The sequence below is a fragment of the Triturus cristatus genome, chromosome 11, assembly GCF_964204655.1.
Source record: "Triturus cristatus chromosome 11, aTriCri1.1, whole genome shotgun sequence".
In the NCBI taxonomy this organism is placed as follows: Eukaryota; Metazoa; Chordata; class Amphibia; order Caudata; family Salamandridae; genus Triturus; species Triturus cristatus.
The window spans coordinates 187,044,816-187,064,183 of record NC_140594.1 but is presented as its reverse complement, the minus strand read 5'-3'; the positions used below and the strand labels follow the sequence as shown (position 1 = coordinate 187,064,183).

At 44.5% G+C, this 19,368-nt stretch overlaps 1 protein-coding gene across 2 annotated transcripts in view; it reads left to right on the top strand.

Moving 5' to 3' along the window:
* The window catches only part of HECTD4 (HECT domain E3 ubiquitin protein ligase 4), a 2,430,065-nt gene that overhangs the window by 1,019,730 nt on the left and 1,390,967 nt on the right, over positions 1–19,368 (top strand). For both annotated transcript variants that reach the window (XM_085634374.1, XM_085634373.1), the window contains exons 47-48: positions 13,411–13,514; positions 16,356–16,517. In XM_085634374.1, coding sequence (XP_085490500.1) covers positions 13,411–13,514; positions 16,356–16,517 — 266 coding nt within the window. The remainder of the gene's footprint in view (positions 1–13,410; positions 13,515–16,355; positions 16,518–19,368) is intronic.

Here is a 19,368-nt window from a genome sequence, read left to right as displayed (position 1 = left end):
TCCTTTTCTACTACATACACATATATATGTATTTTTGTATATGCTCCGGGTTACCGCACGTGGGCGGAGATAATTCAGTGCTGATGACTTTGATGAGTATACCCCTGGAAGAGAACTAGGATTACAGGTAAGTAACTTACCCTTCTCTTCTTTCAGCTTGGCACTGGGGTCTGTGAATACCACTTGCCTCTTGGTCCGATACTCCCATACCATCTGGGATATGGTTGCTCAGGTGCTGTCTCAGTGCCCGGAGGAGGCCCGGGCTGTCCTATCCCAAGCCTTGGCAGATGAGAGACGCGCAGGAAAATTCACAATTCGCTATGGACTGGATGCCAAGGCTCACTGGGGAGAACGATTGCTACTTCAGTAGCCCATTGGTGCTACACCTGGTTAAGGACGTTTTTTTTTTTTTGGGGTGCATGTTCAATCAACTCTGCTGAACATGCCCTTTGATATCCGTTGCCTTTTTGGTGACCAGGCAGACTCAGCTCGGAGCACTTTAAGGATTCTCGGGCTTCGACCAGATCCTTAGGCCTCTCTGTGTCCACCCGTCCACCGCAGTCTGCTTTTCGCCCCTTTTGTGGCTACGGAAGGGGCCCCCCACCACGTCAGACCCAGTCCAGCCACCAGTCCGTGCAACCTGCCCAGCCTCTGCGTGGCTATGAGAGACGCGCAGGAAAATTCACAATTCGCTATGGACTGGATACCACGGCTCACTGGGCAGAATGATTGCCACTTCAGTAGCCCTTTGGTGCTACACCTGGTTAAGGACGTGTTTTTTTTGGGGTGCATGTTCAATCAACTCTGCTGAACATGCCCTTTGATATCCGTTGCCTTTTTGGTGACCAGGCAGACTCAGCTCGGAGCACTTTAAGGATTCTCGGGCTTGGACCAGATCCTTAGGCCTCACTGTGTCCTCCCGTCCACCGCAGTCTGCTTTTCGCCTCTTTCGTGGCTACGGAAGGGGCACCCCACCACGTCAGACCCAGTCCATGCAACCTGCCCAGCCTCTGCGTGGCTGCGGATGTGAGACCCAGCGACGTAGGTCTGGTAACCAGCGGGCGGGCCAGTCCACCCTTTCCCCCCCCCTACAGCAGCCTCCAAACCCTCCTAGGCAGACCTTTCAGGCCCATCAGCAGCCAGTGGGTGGCAGGATTCACCATCCCCTCCCCCACTTGCAATACATCACATCAGACAGGTGGGTTTTGCAGATAGTCCGAAGGGGCTACTCCCTCCCCTTCAAGACTACCCTCCATCCAGAAGGAGAAGTTAGAAATGCTAACCTTGTCTCAGGTCCTATCTGCCCTCGAACCTAGAGACTGATGGCGTTGGACTTGCAGAACGCCTACTTTCACATCCCCATGTTGCCAGCCACAGATGTTGCCTACAGTTCACGTTGGGCCATGAGCATTTTTCAGTTCACTGTGCTCCTCTTCGGCCTTACCAGTGCGCCTCGGGTGTTCACGAAAGTGATGGCGGTGGTCGCAACTCATCTGTGCAGATCAGGGGTTCCAGTCTTCCCCGATCTCCTGGACTGGCTGATGAAGGCAGGCTTGCCCCAGGCTGTCGTTTCCCACCTCCAGACTACGGCAGACCTTCTTCATTCGCTGAGGTTCACTATCAACGTGCCAAAGTCACACCTGACTCCCTCTCAGTCGCTCCTTTTCATCGGAGCTTTTCTGGACTCAGTGCAGTTTTGGGCCTATCCTCCCGATCAGCGAGTCCGGAATATTCGGGCTATGATACTGATGTTTAAGCCTCTATCCTGGATTTCGGTGAGAATGAACCTGAAGCTGCTGGTGTTCATGGCCTCCTGCATCCTGCTGGTGGATCATGCCAGAAGGGATATGCGGGCTCTGCTGTGGGACCTGAAGTTCCAGTGGGCGCAGCATCAGGGGAATTTCTTTGACTACGTCCAGATCTCGGAGGGGGACTGCGCAACAACTGCAGTGTTGGTTAACAAACCAGCATTGGGTCAGAGGCAGATCCCTCTCTCTTTCCAAACCAGACCTCACGGTGTTGACCAATGCATGACTCCTGGAATGGGGTGGCCACCAAGGAGAGGCGGAGATCAGAGGAGTCTGGTCTTTGGTGGAGTCTGGGCTCCATATCAACCTTTTGGAGCTTCAGGCGATTCTCTTGGCACTGAAAGCATTCCTTCCCTCCCTCAAGGGGAAGGCAGTGCAGGGGTTCACAGACATCACCGCCATGTGGTACTGCAACAGACAGGGTAGGGTGGTGTTGTGGACCCTTTGTCAAGAGGTTCTTCGCCTTTGGACATGGCTGGAACATCAGGGCTTGACCCTGGTGGTTCAACACCTGGCAGATTCTCTGAACGCCAGGGCGGACAAACTCAGCTGTCGGTGCCTAGTTGATCACGAATGGCGTCTTAACTGAGTTGGTGCAAGGTCTCTTTCAACAGTGAGGAGAGCCTTGGTTAGATCTGTTCATCATCGAAGAGAATGCGCAGTCAGCAGTTTTGCACTTTGGAGTTTCCAAGGTGGCACTCTCTCCGCGACACTTTGATGCAAGTGGAGTTGCGGCCTCCTGTGCACCTTTCTGCCTGTACCACTTATGCCCCGAGCGCTGAAGAAGATCAAGCGCGACCGGGCCCCAAGTCATTCTTGTGGTACCGGACTGGGCACGAAGAGTCTGTTACCCCGAACTCCTGAGCATAGCTATCGATCCAACTGCCCCTTCAGGAGGATCTTCTGATGCAGCAGCAGGGGACGGCTTTCCACCTGAACCTGTCTAGCCTCCACCTCCGTACGTGGAGATTGAGTCGCGTAAGTTGTCCGCTTTTGACCTTCCTTCTGAAGTCTGTAATGTCATCTTGGCAGCCAGGCGTACCTCCACTAAGACGGTATACGCCTGTCGATGGAACAAGTTTGTGGCATGGTGCACAGCAAAAGCTGTGGATCCCCTCACCGCCCCTCTTTCTGAGGTTCTTCTGTTCCTTCTTTCTTTTGCCCAGCAGGGCTCTGCTCTGGGCACTCTTAAAGGCTATCGGACAGCCATTTCTGCTTTTCTTCGGCTACCAGATCAGCCCTCTTTGCTCAAGTCCCTGATTGTAAGTAGGTTCTTTAGATGCATTATTCATTTATTTCCTCCATCTCCTTTCATAATGCCTCAGAGGGACTAGAGCATTGTTTTCACTTAACTTAAGTGCGCTCCCTTCAAGCCTCTTTACAACTGTCTGCTTCTTAGGCTTTTCACTCTGTAAACTGCTTTTCTTGTTGCCATCATCTCTGCTCGCAGAGTGAGTGGGCTTCAGGTTCTTTCTTCTAAGCCTCCTTTCTTCTTGGTACATCCGGACTAAGAGGTGCTTCGAATGAGGCTCTCGTTCCTACCCAAAGTTGTCACTCCCTTTCACATCCAACCGACTATCACTCTGCCCACCTTTCTCCCACCCCCGCACCCTTCCAAAGAGGAGGAGAGACTTCACCGTCTGGACCTGAAACATGCGCTGGCCTTCTACCTTGACCGCATGAAGAATTTTCGGGTGGACGATCAACTTATTATTGGCTATGTGGGTGTTAAGAAAGGTCAGGCTGTGCAAAAGTGTACTATTTCTCGATGGGTTGTCCCTTGTGTAAAGATTTGTTGCGCTGTAGGTAAAAAGAAACCTCAAATGGGGCTGCGATCTCATTCCGCCAGATCTACGGCAGTAACTACTCGGCAGCCACTAGGGCTTCTATGCACACGTTCACCAGACATTACTGCCTGGACAGCCAAGTCCGGAGGGACAGCTACTTTGCCCGTTCTGTCCTCCAGGGCTTTCTGGTGTGAACTTAGTAGTCCCTCCTCCGGGCTTGGTATTGCTAGGGTATCTCTGTGAAGGTAAGGAATCTATAACTAATAGTCTCTTTTAGATGAACAAGTTACTTACCTTCGGTAATGATGTATCGGTAAGAGACATATATGAGTTATAGATTGTTTACTACCCCACGCATCCTTCCTGCTCTGTGAACTGACTTCTAGGGAGAGGGGCTCCCTTTCAGGGTCCTAGTGTGGCGTCCCAGTGGTCAGTGTGTTTCATGGGTCTGCGCTTCTCGTGTGGAAATTGGTGTCGGAACTGACGTCAGCGCGCAGGGGTGGCGTAGACACCGCAACGTCATCCCGGCGACGACGATGCCAATGATGAACGCGGAGTCGACCGAAGCCACCTACCGACACACAGGGGTGCTGCTGAGAAAAAATTCTCTGGATCCAGTCTGACACCTTGGGGGTAATTCTAAGGTAAGGAATCTATAACTAATCTATGTCTCTTAAAGGTACAACGTCACAGAGGGCAGGTTACTTTCTTTTCCAGACCGTAACTGCATACATGTGGTGCCACACTGTGCTACCTACTGGTGCACCGAGGTACTGTTGAACATTTTCTGGGTCCAATGTGGCGTCTGAGGAATATTCATGGGAGGAATCTCTGGCTAGATAGAATTTCTACAACAAACGAGAGGCCTGACTTGACTAGAACACCTACTGTTAAATACTCGACACTGTACGGGTTTCCAATATTTTTCCATTCACATCAAACCTATAGTTGTAGGACATTAAAACAAAAGAAAGAATGTGCCAAAAGTAAATACCACCAGATTGTTAAAAGCACTTCAAAAGACTCTGGATTTACTCAATAAAAATGCATAGTTACCAGATGGTTGCGGAGAGGTATGCAGCTCGACTTAAGCTGGCGGGTCCGCCCTTAGTGACGTCAGTGCCCCTCGAACCTGTTTCAGTACCTTTTCAAGCTCCAAGAGAAACCCTTAGACCCATGGGAACCTGGGTGCGACTCATTCTATTAGCAACAGTTGTTCTCATTGATCTCATTCAAAGAGGTATTTTGAATTTAAGAGGCTAAATAGCCTCAGGAAATATGTTACATATAACAGTTAAAGTACCACAGACCACACTGTTCATGTGCAAACACAAACATACCACTTCTGTCATCAAATATGTGATCTAACAACACATATAAAGACAGAGAACAGAATACAGGGAAGTGTGCCCCCTGTGTCTCAGCCATAATAAAAAACAATACAATAATGGGAAAGTAAAAACAAGGCTGGTGTATAGGTAACAAACAACCACTTGAAGAGATAAGAATGTCCCATATTAGAGTTACCACAGATTCTATGATTGTTAGTTATTAGTGTCGTCTGCATTTTGAACCATGGAAAGGAAATATGTGTCTCATCAGGCCTAGGGGAATTTAGGAGAAATCTGCATATACCAAAACATAGGGGATAGGACCGAGACCCCGAGTCAAATTAGTGTCTCCAAAAATGGTGCACACCTTCATGAAAAAAGGGAAGTTATATTCACTGTGGTGAAGCCCCTGAGTACAGAACCACTGTTACTAATAGATTCAGTTTCAGCAGCGGCTCAGGTGCTGACTTCGTTTACAGCACCACCCACTGCACTGGTGCCCTTCCCATATTCACTGGTGCTGATGCTGAAGGAGGATTAGCAGCCCATTCTGCTTTCTAAACCTGAGCAGAATCCACCATGTCCTCGACCGATGTTGTGCTTTGCTCATGCTGGAGCACAGCCAGTATGTAACTCTTCTGATTCGAATATCTTGTCCTTACCATGTGGTAGGGCCCAGACTTTGCACAATGTTTTCAGCACTGATTCGGACAGTGACAATGTTCATGAAGGGGAATATTCTGTCCCTCAATATGTTGAGGGAAGCTAGTACTAAGAACTACAAGAAACCAGTGGCCTAGTTCTTCTCCAGATACTGGCCTTGTTTCTTCTCCTGGCCCTGCCATGAAGAAAGCTCCTCTTTCACTGCTGTTATGTAAATACTAAGTCTACACCTTCCTACTATGGGGGTGAAGACTAATTTCCGGGCAGAGGTACTCCAACCTGGCCAAGAACCTCTATTACAATTCAGTGATGCCCTCATGGATACCCTCTTGGACTTTTGGGTGAAAACATGTTTGAGACCACTGGTTAATAGGTAGGTCACTTGATGCAATCGCCAGAACCAAGTGGCCCTGACTTTCTCACTCAACATCCCACAACAGAAAGCTTGGTGGTGCGGGCGTCCCCCAGCAAGGTATATCCCAGCGCCTTTGCCACCTCCCCACCCGATCATGAGTCTAAAATAATAGAGGCATTTGACAACTGCATCTTTAAATCCGTAAGCCTTGCTCTGCGATCAGTACACTCCAACTCTCCCACTACTCTCATGCACTATGGTAAACGGTAGCAAAGTTTTACCAAGAGTTCTGGAGGACCTCCGGGTGTCCTGGACCCAAGTCATCCCGGAGATTGTGATTCGCTCTGGCATAAACACGACCTACTGCTTAGGTCAGGCAATGGGTACAAGTGTGACACTTCAACACCATACGTGGAGGAGGTCTACGGGCTGCTCCAGGAATGTCGTAGCATCCCTGATGGACATGCCATATGATGGCTGACGCCTTTTTGCGAGAAAGTGGACTCCACCCTAGAACATTCTTAAAGAAAGCAGGGCCCCATCATGTTGCTTGCTCCTGCCTTCCCCACCCAGCCAATTCCATCATCAATTTCACCCCTTTCGAGGCTATTGTAGGGGTTTTCAATTCCTCCATCCGATCCGGCTGCCAGCCCAACAGGACTTCTAGCCCTTGTGTGGCTGCGGCTATGCTTGCAAAGACAACACATGGGACAGCAGGCAGATCAGTTACCCTGCACCCCCACAACCCCGAACGGCTACTGCAGAAGCAAAACCTCCTTAGTGTGACCTTTGCAGTACTCAGCCACCCTCTTGCAGGCAGGATCTGGCATTTCCTCTACAGGTGGCAAGTCATTATGCCAGACGTGGGTCCTACCAATAGTCAATTGGGGCTCTGCCCGTCCGTTTCTTTCTACCCAGCCACACCTTCCACCACCACGAGGACTGCTGATGGAGCACCATATGTCTGTCTTTTTTCAGGATGTGCCGTCCCGTTTGGCTAAAGGGGCCTTCAAGACTGTTTCTGGCCTCGAAAGTAGGAACTGGGTGTTACTCTAGCTACTTCCTTATGCCGAAGAAGAACAGACTTCTTTTTCCTTTTTTTTAGATCTTTGCCCTCTCATTGCCTTCGGATGGAAAGACAAATTGTTTCTCTAGTTCACGTTGTGTTTGCCCAAGTCCACGGAGACTGGATGGTGGTGTTGGACCTGTAGGATGCTTATTTACATATCCCAATCCTGCAGACCCACAAGCGTGCTACCTGCAGTTCACAGTGGGCTAGGAGCATTTTCAGTGCAGTGCTCTCTTTTGGCCTCACCTGTGCCTCTCGTGTTCAGAAAGGTGATGGCGGTGGTCGCAGCACGCCTTTGGATGTCGAGAGTACAAGTCTCAGGCAGACCTCCAAATGACGGTGAACCTTCTAACATCGTTGAGATTCATTATCAATGTGCTGAAGTCCCAACAGAATATTTTACAAACGCTCCAGTTCATCGAAGCAATTCTGGATATGGTGTGGTTTCGTGCCTTTCCCCCAGAGCAAAGAGGCCAGGACAATCAGGCTCTGATCCTGATGTTTCAGTCTCTGTTCTGGATCTCAGCATGAATGACTCTTAACACTGCTGGATTGCTGGCCTCCTGCTGGTGAATCATGCCAGATGGGCAGTGGACCAGCACAAAGGGAATCTTTTGGCTTGTACCCAGATTGCAGAGAACACTACAGAAGATCTGCCACGGTGGTTGCAGGACCACAGTTGGGTCAGTGACAGGCCACTCTCCTTAGCCCACTCAGATTTTATATTGTTGATGGACGCTTTGCTTCTCTGTTGTGGAGGCATTCTGGGAGAAGTGAAGATCAGAGGTTTCTGGTCTCCAGCGGAAACCCGACTCCACACTAATTTGCTAGAGTTGAGGGCAATTCGCTTGGCTTTGAAGGCCTTCCTGCCCACCATCAGAGGAAGACTGGTGCAAGTGCTCAAGGATAACACTACCACCACTTAATGCTGCAACAAGCAAGGCAGAGTGGGGTCTTGAGTCCTAAGCCAGGAGACGCTTCTGAAAGTGGCGTGACCGCCAATAGATATCACTGGTAGAGAACCACCTGGCGGGATCTCAAAATGCTATGGTAGATGAACTCTGCTGCTGACACTTAGTGGGCCATGAGTCGCAGTTACGCTCGGAGGTGGCACAGGGAAGCCCTTTGTGATGCCACAGCGGGATTTCAATTTGGTTCTTATTGTTTTAATGTGTGCTCCCTTGAAGCCAATGCACATTCATGCATTATGTCTTCTGATCCTCAAAACGATCAGCTTGATGTGTGAGTGAGCTTCAGGCTTTTACTGTCCAAATACAATATATCATGTTCTTTCTCACTAAGCTGGTGTAGCTGAGTGACAACACTGTTTCACGTTGGGCAGGCTACCACTCTTCTGGTGTTCTTTGCGCCACCTCATCCCTGAAAAGGAAAGGGACTCCATCGTATGCACCTTAAGAAAGCACTCCATTTCACATTGATCGCACCTAAGTAAACTGATTAGAAGATGGGCTCTTTGTGAGGTTTACTGGTACAAAGGAGGACACGGCTATGCAGAAGCTGACCACCTCTTAATGAAATGAAATGTATAAACCGCGATGGCCACCCTGAGGCCTCCCAGCGCTACAGATGGCACAGCCGATGGCCGAGCAGGTAAGAGTTAGATACAGTTCCTAAAGAGCCATGGATTGTGCTCTGTTATGAATAGGTCAAGAAGCAGCCTCTGGAGGGCCTACAGGCTCATTTCACCAGAGCCAAAGCTGCTGCCACTGGTTTGGCACTTGTAGTACCTTTTCTGGTGGCTATGTGGGTGTTGGTACTCATGTTCATGAAGCACTACTGCCTCAAAACGTTCATTGAGATGGGTCTTTTGCCCGCTCGGTCTGTAGGACTTTTTGGAGTCAGTTCACATACCCACCATCTAGGGACGTACTGTTGTGGTATTTATTCACACGGTGAGGAATCTCTGGTTTGAAGTAGCCATCAGAAGAACAAGTTGGTTACCTTTTGTAACGCTCTTTCAGGTGGATACATTAACTAACCATAGATTTCCCACTGACCATCGTACCTTCCTGGTCTGCAAAATTAACTCTTTTCCATCTACAAAGGCCCCAGTTATTCTAGATACACACTGCTCATGATAACTTGCCAATAGACTCTACATCTGAGGGCGCAGACTCTTTAAAAAAGCAACTGACATCAGCAAGTATGTGTGACACGTATATGCAGCTACGATCGACATTCCAAAGTGAAACATCATTGGTGCAGGGCTGTACGACACTACCTACTGACACACACGAGTGCTGCTCTAAATGTTTACGGATCCAGTCTGACACCTGGGGAATATTCAGAAGGTGAGGACTATTCTGTTAGAGTATCCACCAGAGTATGTTACTGAAGGTAAGTAATTGGTTTGTTATATTTCCATAAAATGTACAGAAGTCCCCTATGAAAATAGTCTTCAAGCTCTGTGCCCTACAGTTTCATAATATAATCATACCACTGATTAGGAGTAGTGATACCTTGGTACTATATTGTCTGAAACTGCACATCGGATACTATTGGATACCAATTTCCAGAACTGTTCCCATGCATTCCCACAAACCCGCCCCTGCCAAGTCACCCTACGCCCCACTCCAATTGGCTCAACAACAATGTCCCAATTTGTACTTATTATATTTTATATTTTCTTTGGGCTAGTGTAAAGCACTGGCGTTAGATACTCTATCACAGTGTCACTCTGGCCCCAAGTGTTTTCATGAAGGTCTTTTCAAACCACTCCAGAAGATGGCAAATCCATGCCCTTCCATGCATAGATGATTAGTTAAACGTCACTCAGTAGAGTTGTCTTGCAAAGTTATTGCAGTTTTCAAATCCTGGTATTTTTGGAGATTTGGGGAAATCATCCTATTTTGATACCTGAAATTATGTGGGTTAGTTCTGTTCAAAATCTTAACACAATGGAATATTTCTATGCAATGAAACAAAATCTTTTTGGCCAAACATTCCATTAGCTGCCATGGAATTGTCTGTGATCCAAAGCCTGGTAATGCTCCTTTATCTGTTTTGCTTTTATTCGTTAAACAAGTGTACCTAACAAAGTCTATTTTAATACATATGTATATGTTGACATACTTGGTTAGGTAGGTAATGTGACTTTATCTTGTCATAAGTGAACTGACTAACTTCAGTGAAACCTTGTTTCACTTAGTTCTATCAGTACCTGGAATGCTTGAGCCTACCATGGCCACATTTTTTAATCCAGCCTTAATGAAAGCATACAAGCTCTGCAATGAAATGAACTATATGACCCTATATCAAGTTGCGTTGTTCTTAGGAAAGAACTTGCTGCCTGCCTGTTTCTTAGTTTTGAGAGTTAGGAGAAGCATCCTTCTCCCTCCTCTTCTACTGCTCCTCCTGGCAGACAGAGGTGATTGCAATGAATAAAAAGGTTTGTGTTATCCTCAGCTGTTTGCCAATGAGCTGTTAGTGTGATGGCCAAGGTGAGAAGTTGTTACAGTTTCCTTTAGGAGTTAATTGAGCTAATCCACTCAGTATCTACTGAGGGCTAAAAGGTAAGGGCCTCGTTCCAAGCTCCCAGTTAATTCTGCAAAGGAAATTACTGGATCCTTTTACTCTGTAATTCCCTGATTTAAAGCTGCTAATTACAATGTACTTTAACCAGGTGGTACGTATCTGTAGAGTATGGGGGTTATGTAGAGGGCGGTTACAGGGAGGGTGTTTCGAGGGTGGGGAGGCTAATGTCTGTCTGTAGAGCATTGTCTGCTTTCCACATTGTGTTGGAGGGACTGATGGGAAACATGGTTTTTGACTGCCAGCAGCCCTTCCCAGCTTTAATTTTAGCTAGTTTGAACCAGTAATTTCAAGTCCGTAAACACTGAACCACTCCATGGTGGAAAACTCAGGAAAACTTGTGAAGGGAGCCCAGATGTCATGCAGGTGGTCACTGAAGAGCTGAACTTTTCGATCCAGTAAATTCACACAGCAATAAATCTTTTAGCACATAGGTACTGCCACATCACACCTCATCCGGTCAAAACATTACTGATAATTATCAGTGACGGAACAAAAGGTAATAAAGAAAATACAGGGGTATAGTGGGATCCATAAAATGTAAATTTACTGCTCCTTGAACAAATCTACTGCATAGACAGAAGCCAGCACAAGGGTGACTTGGCTCACCAACATGTTTCCCTTACAAATAGCAACGTGCTATTTACATCTATATGTATGAGGAATTATGAAGATCCCATGATGGAAAAACAACTGTTAAGCACTTGCAAGCCTAATTTTTGATTATCTTAAGTAAATTCATACACAAGCTGCCTACCTCATCCATTAAGTCGGGGACAAAGACATGGAAATTGTGCTTAAGATCTTTTCTTTGAATTGGCAGTCAAAATAAATTGTACCCCACTGACAATGCAGTGTGGTAGTCTGGAGCATTGTTGCCCACCTTAAAGTGACAGCATTAATTCCCTGGTTTGTGTGATGTCTACCTTTTTATTCCAATTCCTTTGTTTATTTTTTCCCTTCTAAAAGGGAAGATTTTAAAAGAATAAAATAAAAAGCACAATTATCAGGTTAAACTACCGTATATTTCAGTTGCAAAACAAAAGTTGATTTCAGATGGTGATTTTAGAGCGTGCAAAGTCCGAGCTTTCTCAGACCTCTGACCTGGCTCCCTCTGCTGGGGCCCTGTTTTGCATTTCGGTACAGGAGAGTCATCGGGAGAAAATTTCTGTGTGATGCACCTAGATCTCTGTAGCTTGTGATGGACCGCCAACCAGTCAGACCATGCTCCAAGTCACGGAAGTAAGAGCCACGACTTATAGGAGTAGGTTCCAGGCCTGGGGCCAATGTCTGATTCCCAATAGATCAAGACGTGACATGGGACTTCTCTTTCATCCCATGGGATATGCTAGCTGTGTGGTCCACTCTCAGCAAAAATATCCCTTGTAATTAAAATAAAGGGGCACTTAACAAGGACAAAGCACATTTGTTTTCCCCTAGTCAAACTTCACAATTGGAGGAGGAAAAAACATTTGCCAGTCTTAGGGAGAGACTTTAATTTGTCAACAATAGGACAACTTTAACTGCACTTCCTCCAATTTTGAACAAAGGATGATTTCAATTGGTGTCATGTGACCATTTTGGAAAACCAGTTATCAAAGAGAGAGAGAGATTAACAGGTAAAGGAGGGGAAGATCGTGAGGAGAGGGGGAATCCATCACCACAGCAATCCAGAATCTTTTGTCACAGATACTCACTTTCCATTCTGCCACTCATGTACAGGTGCAAAAGTGTATTGTCTACCAAGAGTATGAAGGAAATGATGTACATGGGGCACTGTCATAGTGGAGCTGGGCAGCACACAAGGCAAGAAGCAGATTGTGAGAGAAACAAACAACATGAGGCATCTATGGCTGATCAGCGTATCCGGATTTCCCCAGATTACAGTCAAACCGCTTAAAAGAAGATGCAGAAACTTTAAACTCTTAATCTCTGCAAAGCTTAAGGTCCCTGTTAATGGTTATCAGCATATTTTCACACAAACTGAGGCGGATGATTCGTTCTTTGAGGTGAAAGAAACTGAAGGCACCACAACAAGACATATTGTCTAACTTAATTTCCTGGGATGACGATAGGTGCTGTATTGTGCATGATCTTTTAGCCCTCAAAGCAATGGGCTTGGGAGACTGTGAAATTTGAACAACTGAGTGTACAGTGTTTGCACTTGCCATTCATTCCCCTATTTTTTGTCCTTTCAGTGGAGAAAGACTGGTGTTTTCATTCAGAGGGACTTTTGCATGGACTAATAGTTTATTATTGGGAATTGTATGTTCCCTTTGGATTATCTTGTTGGAATTCTTAGTTTTTATTTTTATTTCTTGGATCCCGTCTGTTGGTCAGATATTCTAGAATTTAAGAATGTATTGTTTTGTTTGTTTATTTCCAATACAAAGCATAATGTCAAGGTGTGAAAACTGCAATACACATGATGGATTACAAGTATCTAATTACTAACTTTTCCTTACATACAAAACTACAGCAGAAAGCGCTGGTTATCATTAATGTTACTACATGTAGAATGGTTGGTGGTTTGGCAGGTGCCACCTCCTTATAGGTTGTTCTAAATTACAGTGGTTATTAAGTAGGACTCTGACAACCGTCCTGTGGAACCCCTGTTCTAGCAATGCATGGCCCTTTCCGCCTCACAACTAAATTTGTAAGATGCACAGAAACTTCAGGGTTTCATTCTGTTCCCAAGCATGTTTTCCTACCTCGGTGTAGTGATACAGTTCAACACAGTACTATGTATTATATCAAACATCACTTAAATTATTATTACAAACATGATGCATAATTGGTTTGCAATGATCACATGTTCAAATATTTTCAAATGTGTTGATTACAGGTGAACGCTTATTTGTAGTAGAAGTGCAGTGTGAAAGATTACGAATGCTGTATCGAGACTGTGCTCGCCCACCCCCTCCTCCACTGCAGACTGACAGAAGACAGGTAATAATATCCACCAGCAAAATAAAAATTGCTACAATGTTATATATTTGTTCACCTCAGATTATTCCACTGTGTAACATGAAAATGCCCAATATTTAAAAATGTATTTAATATTTTGGAGAATTGTTTGGTTGCAATATTATTTATAATCTCAGTGCCTCCATGTCTGTACTACGAGATTTGGCCTCCGGTCCTTTCCCTGCCTTGCCCCCTTTCACTGGAATAAATTCTCTTTCCATATTCACTCTTGTATTGACTTTGGTAGATTAAAAAAACTTTGGAAGATCTGGCTGTTCTAATTTGTTTGTCTTGCTCTGTCTCAGGGAAAGCACCAAGATAATCCTTCGGGTGTGAATCACTTGTGCTGTATCAAGTACAGTTAACATAACCTGACATAAGTTTTCTTTTTTAATTTAATGTATTAATTGGCATCTGTATTTAGAAGTTCATTTACTTATTTATTTTTTAAATAAATAAAAACTAAATATTTAATAAATATGTATAATTTTAAATATATAATTAAAAAATATTTTGGCTTTAGAATTATGTAATTGTATTTGTTAGTACTTAAGGCATTCATTGTATTATTGGAAAACATGGACAAAAACAGAAAACATCTACACAATTACATACATATACTCTCTTGTGCAAATAAAGTACATATCAACTGTTCATAAAACAGACCATCTTGTATATGTTGTGGACTTAAACCCCAATTAATTAGTGTCAGTGTTCGCACCTTCATCAATAGCAATACACTGAGAGGAAATCCTATATACACAAAGGGTATCTGCTACAACCCCCAAGTCATGTTGTACATGTGTATCTCCACTTAAATACAATAATTATTATTGATTTGTGTGGACTCCTCCAAAACATGAACTATTGACGTGTTTCAGTCCCTATTCCTTCCGGACCTCATCAGGACTAGGGTGAAGGGAACAACCTAAAGTAATCCAAAACTGAAAATAAAAATTAAAAACAATTGCCTACATGTGTCACAGGATGTGCTGATCACCTAGGCATGCAAAGGTGCCCCAACAATGCAAGGCAATGTACAGTGCCCCCCTGGGAAAAGCATGTGAATAAAAGCCCGATCCTAATAGAACACAGAGAGACAGCCACCTATTTACCAAGAATCCGTGATGCACAAAACTATAGTAAGCACCCAGAAAGATGTGCTGCCTTCAGAATCCAAGGAAAGTCAGCAAGTCTTGAGACATACACTCACTGTGCATTCCACAGGCTTTAGTCTCTGGGGAGAACCCCCCTAGCAAAACACTGTCCTCACACCACAAATAAAAATCCCACTCACTGAGATCTGGTACACTACAATGTCAAGGTTAACTTAAAATGTAAATGTTGCAAGTATAAAAGATTACCACACACAATAGTACACATGTTTACAAATTGGTGTACCTATATAATTTCTGCACCCGCGGACCTTCTAGAAGTAAGTCCGGCACCACCACATGCATCCGAATATATCCTCGATGTGGTGAAAGTGAAAATAAGAGCCCTCAACGTCTTCTGGTGGGTATCGCACTGCGGAAAAAACAAAAAACTTAACCCCCGTCAGTGGGCCTAATATGGACAAGGCTCGGGGACCTGGCACAGCCTCCCTATCATAAAAACACTAACTGGTTGAAAATAAACCAGTCCCGCCGCTTTAACTCCGCTCCTTGGCTGACAACCATTACCACAGCTCCCTCTCAGGTCGCAAGCTGAAATAGACGCTCTGCGCGTACCTGGTCAGGTTCTATTTCCCGGACAATAAAGGTGGAGGAAATCCTACTTACAAATGCCAAAGTAAATACCATGGCAACTTGTAAACACTACATAATCCGAAACAGTGCCCATCCCGGTTGGGGTCAGAAAAATAAAATAATGGATAAAAAGAGGATCGTATAGTGATCGGTGCTCAACTGGCGGTCCTCTGAATAAATGTATGTGGCAGAAAACGGAGGACCCGACTGTTAGTCCAAGTCCATAGGGGCTCAAAATTCGTGAAAATAAGATGCAACGGACAGGTCAGTATGCAATGGGGTGAAAAAACCCTACATAAAACTCAAGTGGCCAGAACTCCTACAACAATGTACTTGTTATATATCTCACCTTCTAAAACTTTAGCTGACTCAACAAATGACAATATATTTCTGTAACTCCAGTTCTAAACTTTCTAAAAGAGGTGGGCTTCGATTGAGATCCTCATTAGAGTTCCATAGCGGTGAACTAAGGAGAACCGGAAAGCGTCTGGCAGCGTCTTGGCTGATTTGCTGCACAGTAGGCCTTCTTCTATTTTTGGTGTGTTGTGGAGCTGTAAAGATCTTGTTACCGTGCCCTTGATTGCAATATCCTCTCTGAAACCTCTTGGATACTTCAAGGAGTTCTTCCAAATCAATCACCTTGGTCTCCCTCAGTGCCCATATTTTATTCTGCACATCACTCGTGTATGCTTTGCCAGTAAGGTGCAAAAGATTTAGTAGTATGTACAGTGGTTAAACGTATGCTCAATATTTGTGGCTTTTGTTTCTCTAGTCATAGGTTTGCTAGTTGAATGTTTACAGTCAATGTACACAAAAAATAAGATACCAGTTAAATGTTTGAATCGTATGTTGTTAGTCCAAATGTAGGCAATGTTAAAACCTTGTAAACAATATTGTAGTCTTCGCTTTCATCTAAAATAATCTTTCCTTATCTAATTTCAACATTTTGGTGCCTCGTCAACTTACATTATTTCAAGAAATCTGTATCTGCTATTTATCGCTAGATTGGGTGTATTGTTTCTATTGAATTGTAGAGTAACATAATTGTCTATGTCATTGATTTTTTCTTCTGTAGCCAAAACAGATTACATGGAGCCCATCTCGAGTATTCCCGCCAGTGAGAGCCTGCATGTTTTCATCCCATCTTACATCAGTAACATTTTTGGCTGATCCAAGTGCCGGTGGTGGATTGCCAAGAGGTACATTTATCTATGCAACGTCTGCAGTTCCCATCCAGGTAAAAGATGTCCAGAAATATGGAGTTTATAATCTGTTTTACTTTGACATAAACATGTTTCCAGTGTTGTAACAATGGTGACATGAAATTCTAATTAATATCATTCTGAATGTACAAGTGGCCAAATGTCTCTCACTGGTGTGTTTTTGTCATGTAGATAAACTGTTCACCACTGAATCACATGCTTGAATCATTTACCATTGTCAAGGTGGGAGTCTCTCTGTAACTTTAAAACAGCAGTACAAATCAATTTCAGCCTGAAAGAACCTAAAACATTGCCACGTTAATAGCATGCTCACCTCTTCGGCAAAGACCCAAGGACCAATGAGAGGAGTGCCCTTAGCTGTCCCTTCCCAGAGCATAGTCCATTTGGCCTCCCAATTCTACCACACATTGTGTCGAGAAGGAGTTCTAGAGCACATCTCTATCTTCTGACAGATAAATCCAGCTTTTCTTGAGAAATTTGGCTTCTAGCCTGTCCTTAGGTAGGTTGAGTTGAGATCCTCCACTACGGTCTCAGGAATGGGCAATGTTTCAGAATTTTGTGATGGAAAAACTCCTATATTGATAATTGATGACTAACCTGTTGGTGAGTTAAGAAGGCAAGGTATTTACTACGCAGTAGATACTGACACCTTATACCTAGTTCAGCAGAACATACTCCCCCTGTGTTCAAATTATGGGATATTTTCCCAAGCTATGCGTTGGCTTTTTTGAACTACCAAAATTTTCCTGGAGGATATTAATAAGGGGGTGGGGTGCAATAATTTGTGAAAACGAATTTCTATAATATGTGATTACAGGAGTTTACACAAATATTGAAATGTAACCCCAAATTTGTGATAAGGGCTTAAGACTTTTGATATCTATAAGCGAAGTAGTAATGTTATGAAAAGAGCCTGTTCAAGACATGAAAAATGATGACCCCCCCCCCAATAAAAATTGTATTTATTGCCTTCAGCCTGGCCATGTACCAAGGGCTACAAGATTTGCAGGACACAATTTCAGCCAGGATCCTCAGTGACCATGAGGGAATACTTTTGAGGTGGCTGCGAAAGGCTAAAACAACTTTAAAACCCTTTGCCTCGGGAGGAATCCAGTTCAAGTTCCAAGCTCTCAATGGAGAAAATGATGTACACTAGAAAGTACTCAAAAAGTTTACAAGCCAAATCTGTAAGACCACCATGTCCAACAACTGAACTATGGCAAAAGATGAGGAAAGTATCACCAACTATGCTACCTCCACCATCTCTTAAAATAAAGAAATCAAAGTCTATCACACCGTTCACAGTAACTCTCTCAATGGCACCACCTTTGACGACACCAGAAACTCCTATCCACAGCCCATTGTTCATGGCTACTGCACAATAGAGAACATTGGGAAGAACTGTCGAAGCCTGCAGGGCTTCTGTCCACACCGCTTTCTCAGTGAGAAACCCGTTGACAACTGACACATTAATGGAACCATCAAAGACTGCTCTATTGATAGCCTCCATCCATTACTTCGATACCCATGCCTTCAGAGGAAGCACCGTCTGTGGGGCCGTTGTTGGACTTGTTGACATCAGAGTCATTGCCTCGATTGTCGATGAAAGACTCTGCATAGAAATGAATTGTACTATTAGTTATACTGCTGGAGCATACATGGCCAATCAAAACCCCTTTATTGCCACCATCACAAATACCAGAGACCGAGAAGGAATAAGGAAAATAATAAGAGCCTGATGACCCTTATGGAGCAGCTTAAAGTCCAGGTCTGTTGAAGATAAAATATCAGGACAAAAAAGAAAAACATGTATTTTCATTGGAAGACCTTTCCCAGTCACTCTCTTACCCTAACTATCCCATATACTAGGATTAGGCCTGAACTGAGGAATTTGCATACTATGAAAGCCTGTACAATTCTTAAGGAACAGAATATCTGGAAACCGCAAAAGAACCATGATGCATGTTCCAGTAGAATTGATCAAAGACCATACATATGGTGTATACCATACCAGTATTCCAAAGGAACCAAGTCGGCAACCATCGACTGCTCCTCCTAACCAACCTTCGGTACCAATCACAGGGGCCATACGCACATATACCGGACCCCGATGTATGTCCTTCAGTTGAGGCTATCATACCTGTTACGCCAACATCTGACTCTCATGTTCAGAATTTCATGGATATTCCACAAAAACAAGTATAAGTAGATATATGCTATGATGTTCAAACTCCTAGTGCCCTCAAGGGCAAAAGGTGATGAATAGTACGACTACATCCTACCGATAGTGGAACTTCCCATGCAAACCTCTCCATCTCCAGCCCCCTCATTCCCAGAAACTATGTAAACTCTCCACCAGATGACATCTCAAATTCCGTACTCTGATGGAATAGGCATGAAAATAAATAAACCTTCAAGTGACTACCAAAGAAATGGATTGCTTTTGATTTGACATCAAAGAATCATCCAAAAGAGCGGTCGAGGCAAATTCATTTAGTGGACCATCTGTTGCAAAAAGTCATAAACCTAATTCAAACACCAGCCACTATGGCAGCAGTGCAACACAGAGTGGGCGAGAATAATAAAGAGCCAGACAGCACTCCAAACTGTCAAGTAGGAAACCCGAATGGAGGTTTGTTAGTCACACAAACAGCCCCGAAGAGGTTCAGAAACCCCAGATTACATTGTCCTGCACTTCCAAATACAGAGGTTTGCAGAATGGATGCCTTCGGGAAGAGAGTGTCTTGAAAGGCTGAGTTTTCAATTAGAGCTACTAATGCAATGACCATACAAGGTAGATATGACTGCCAAATGTGGTTAAACAACGCAGCATATCTAGAATTCTTGTTGGACTACAAAAAAAGA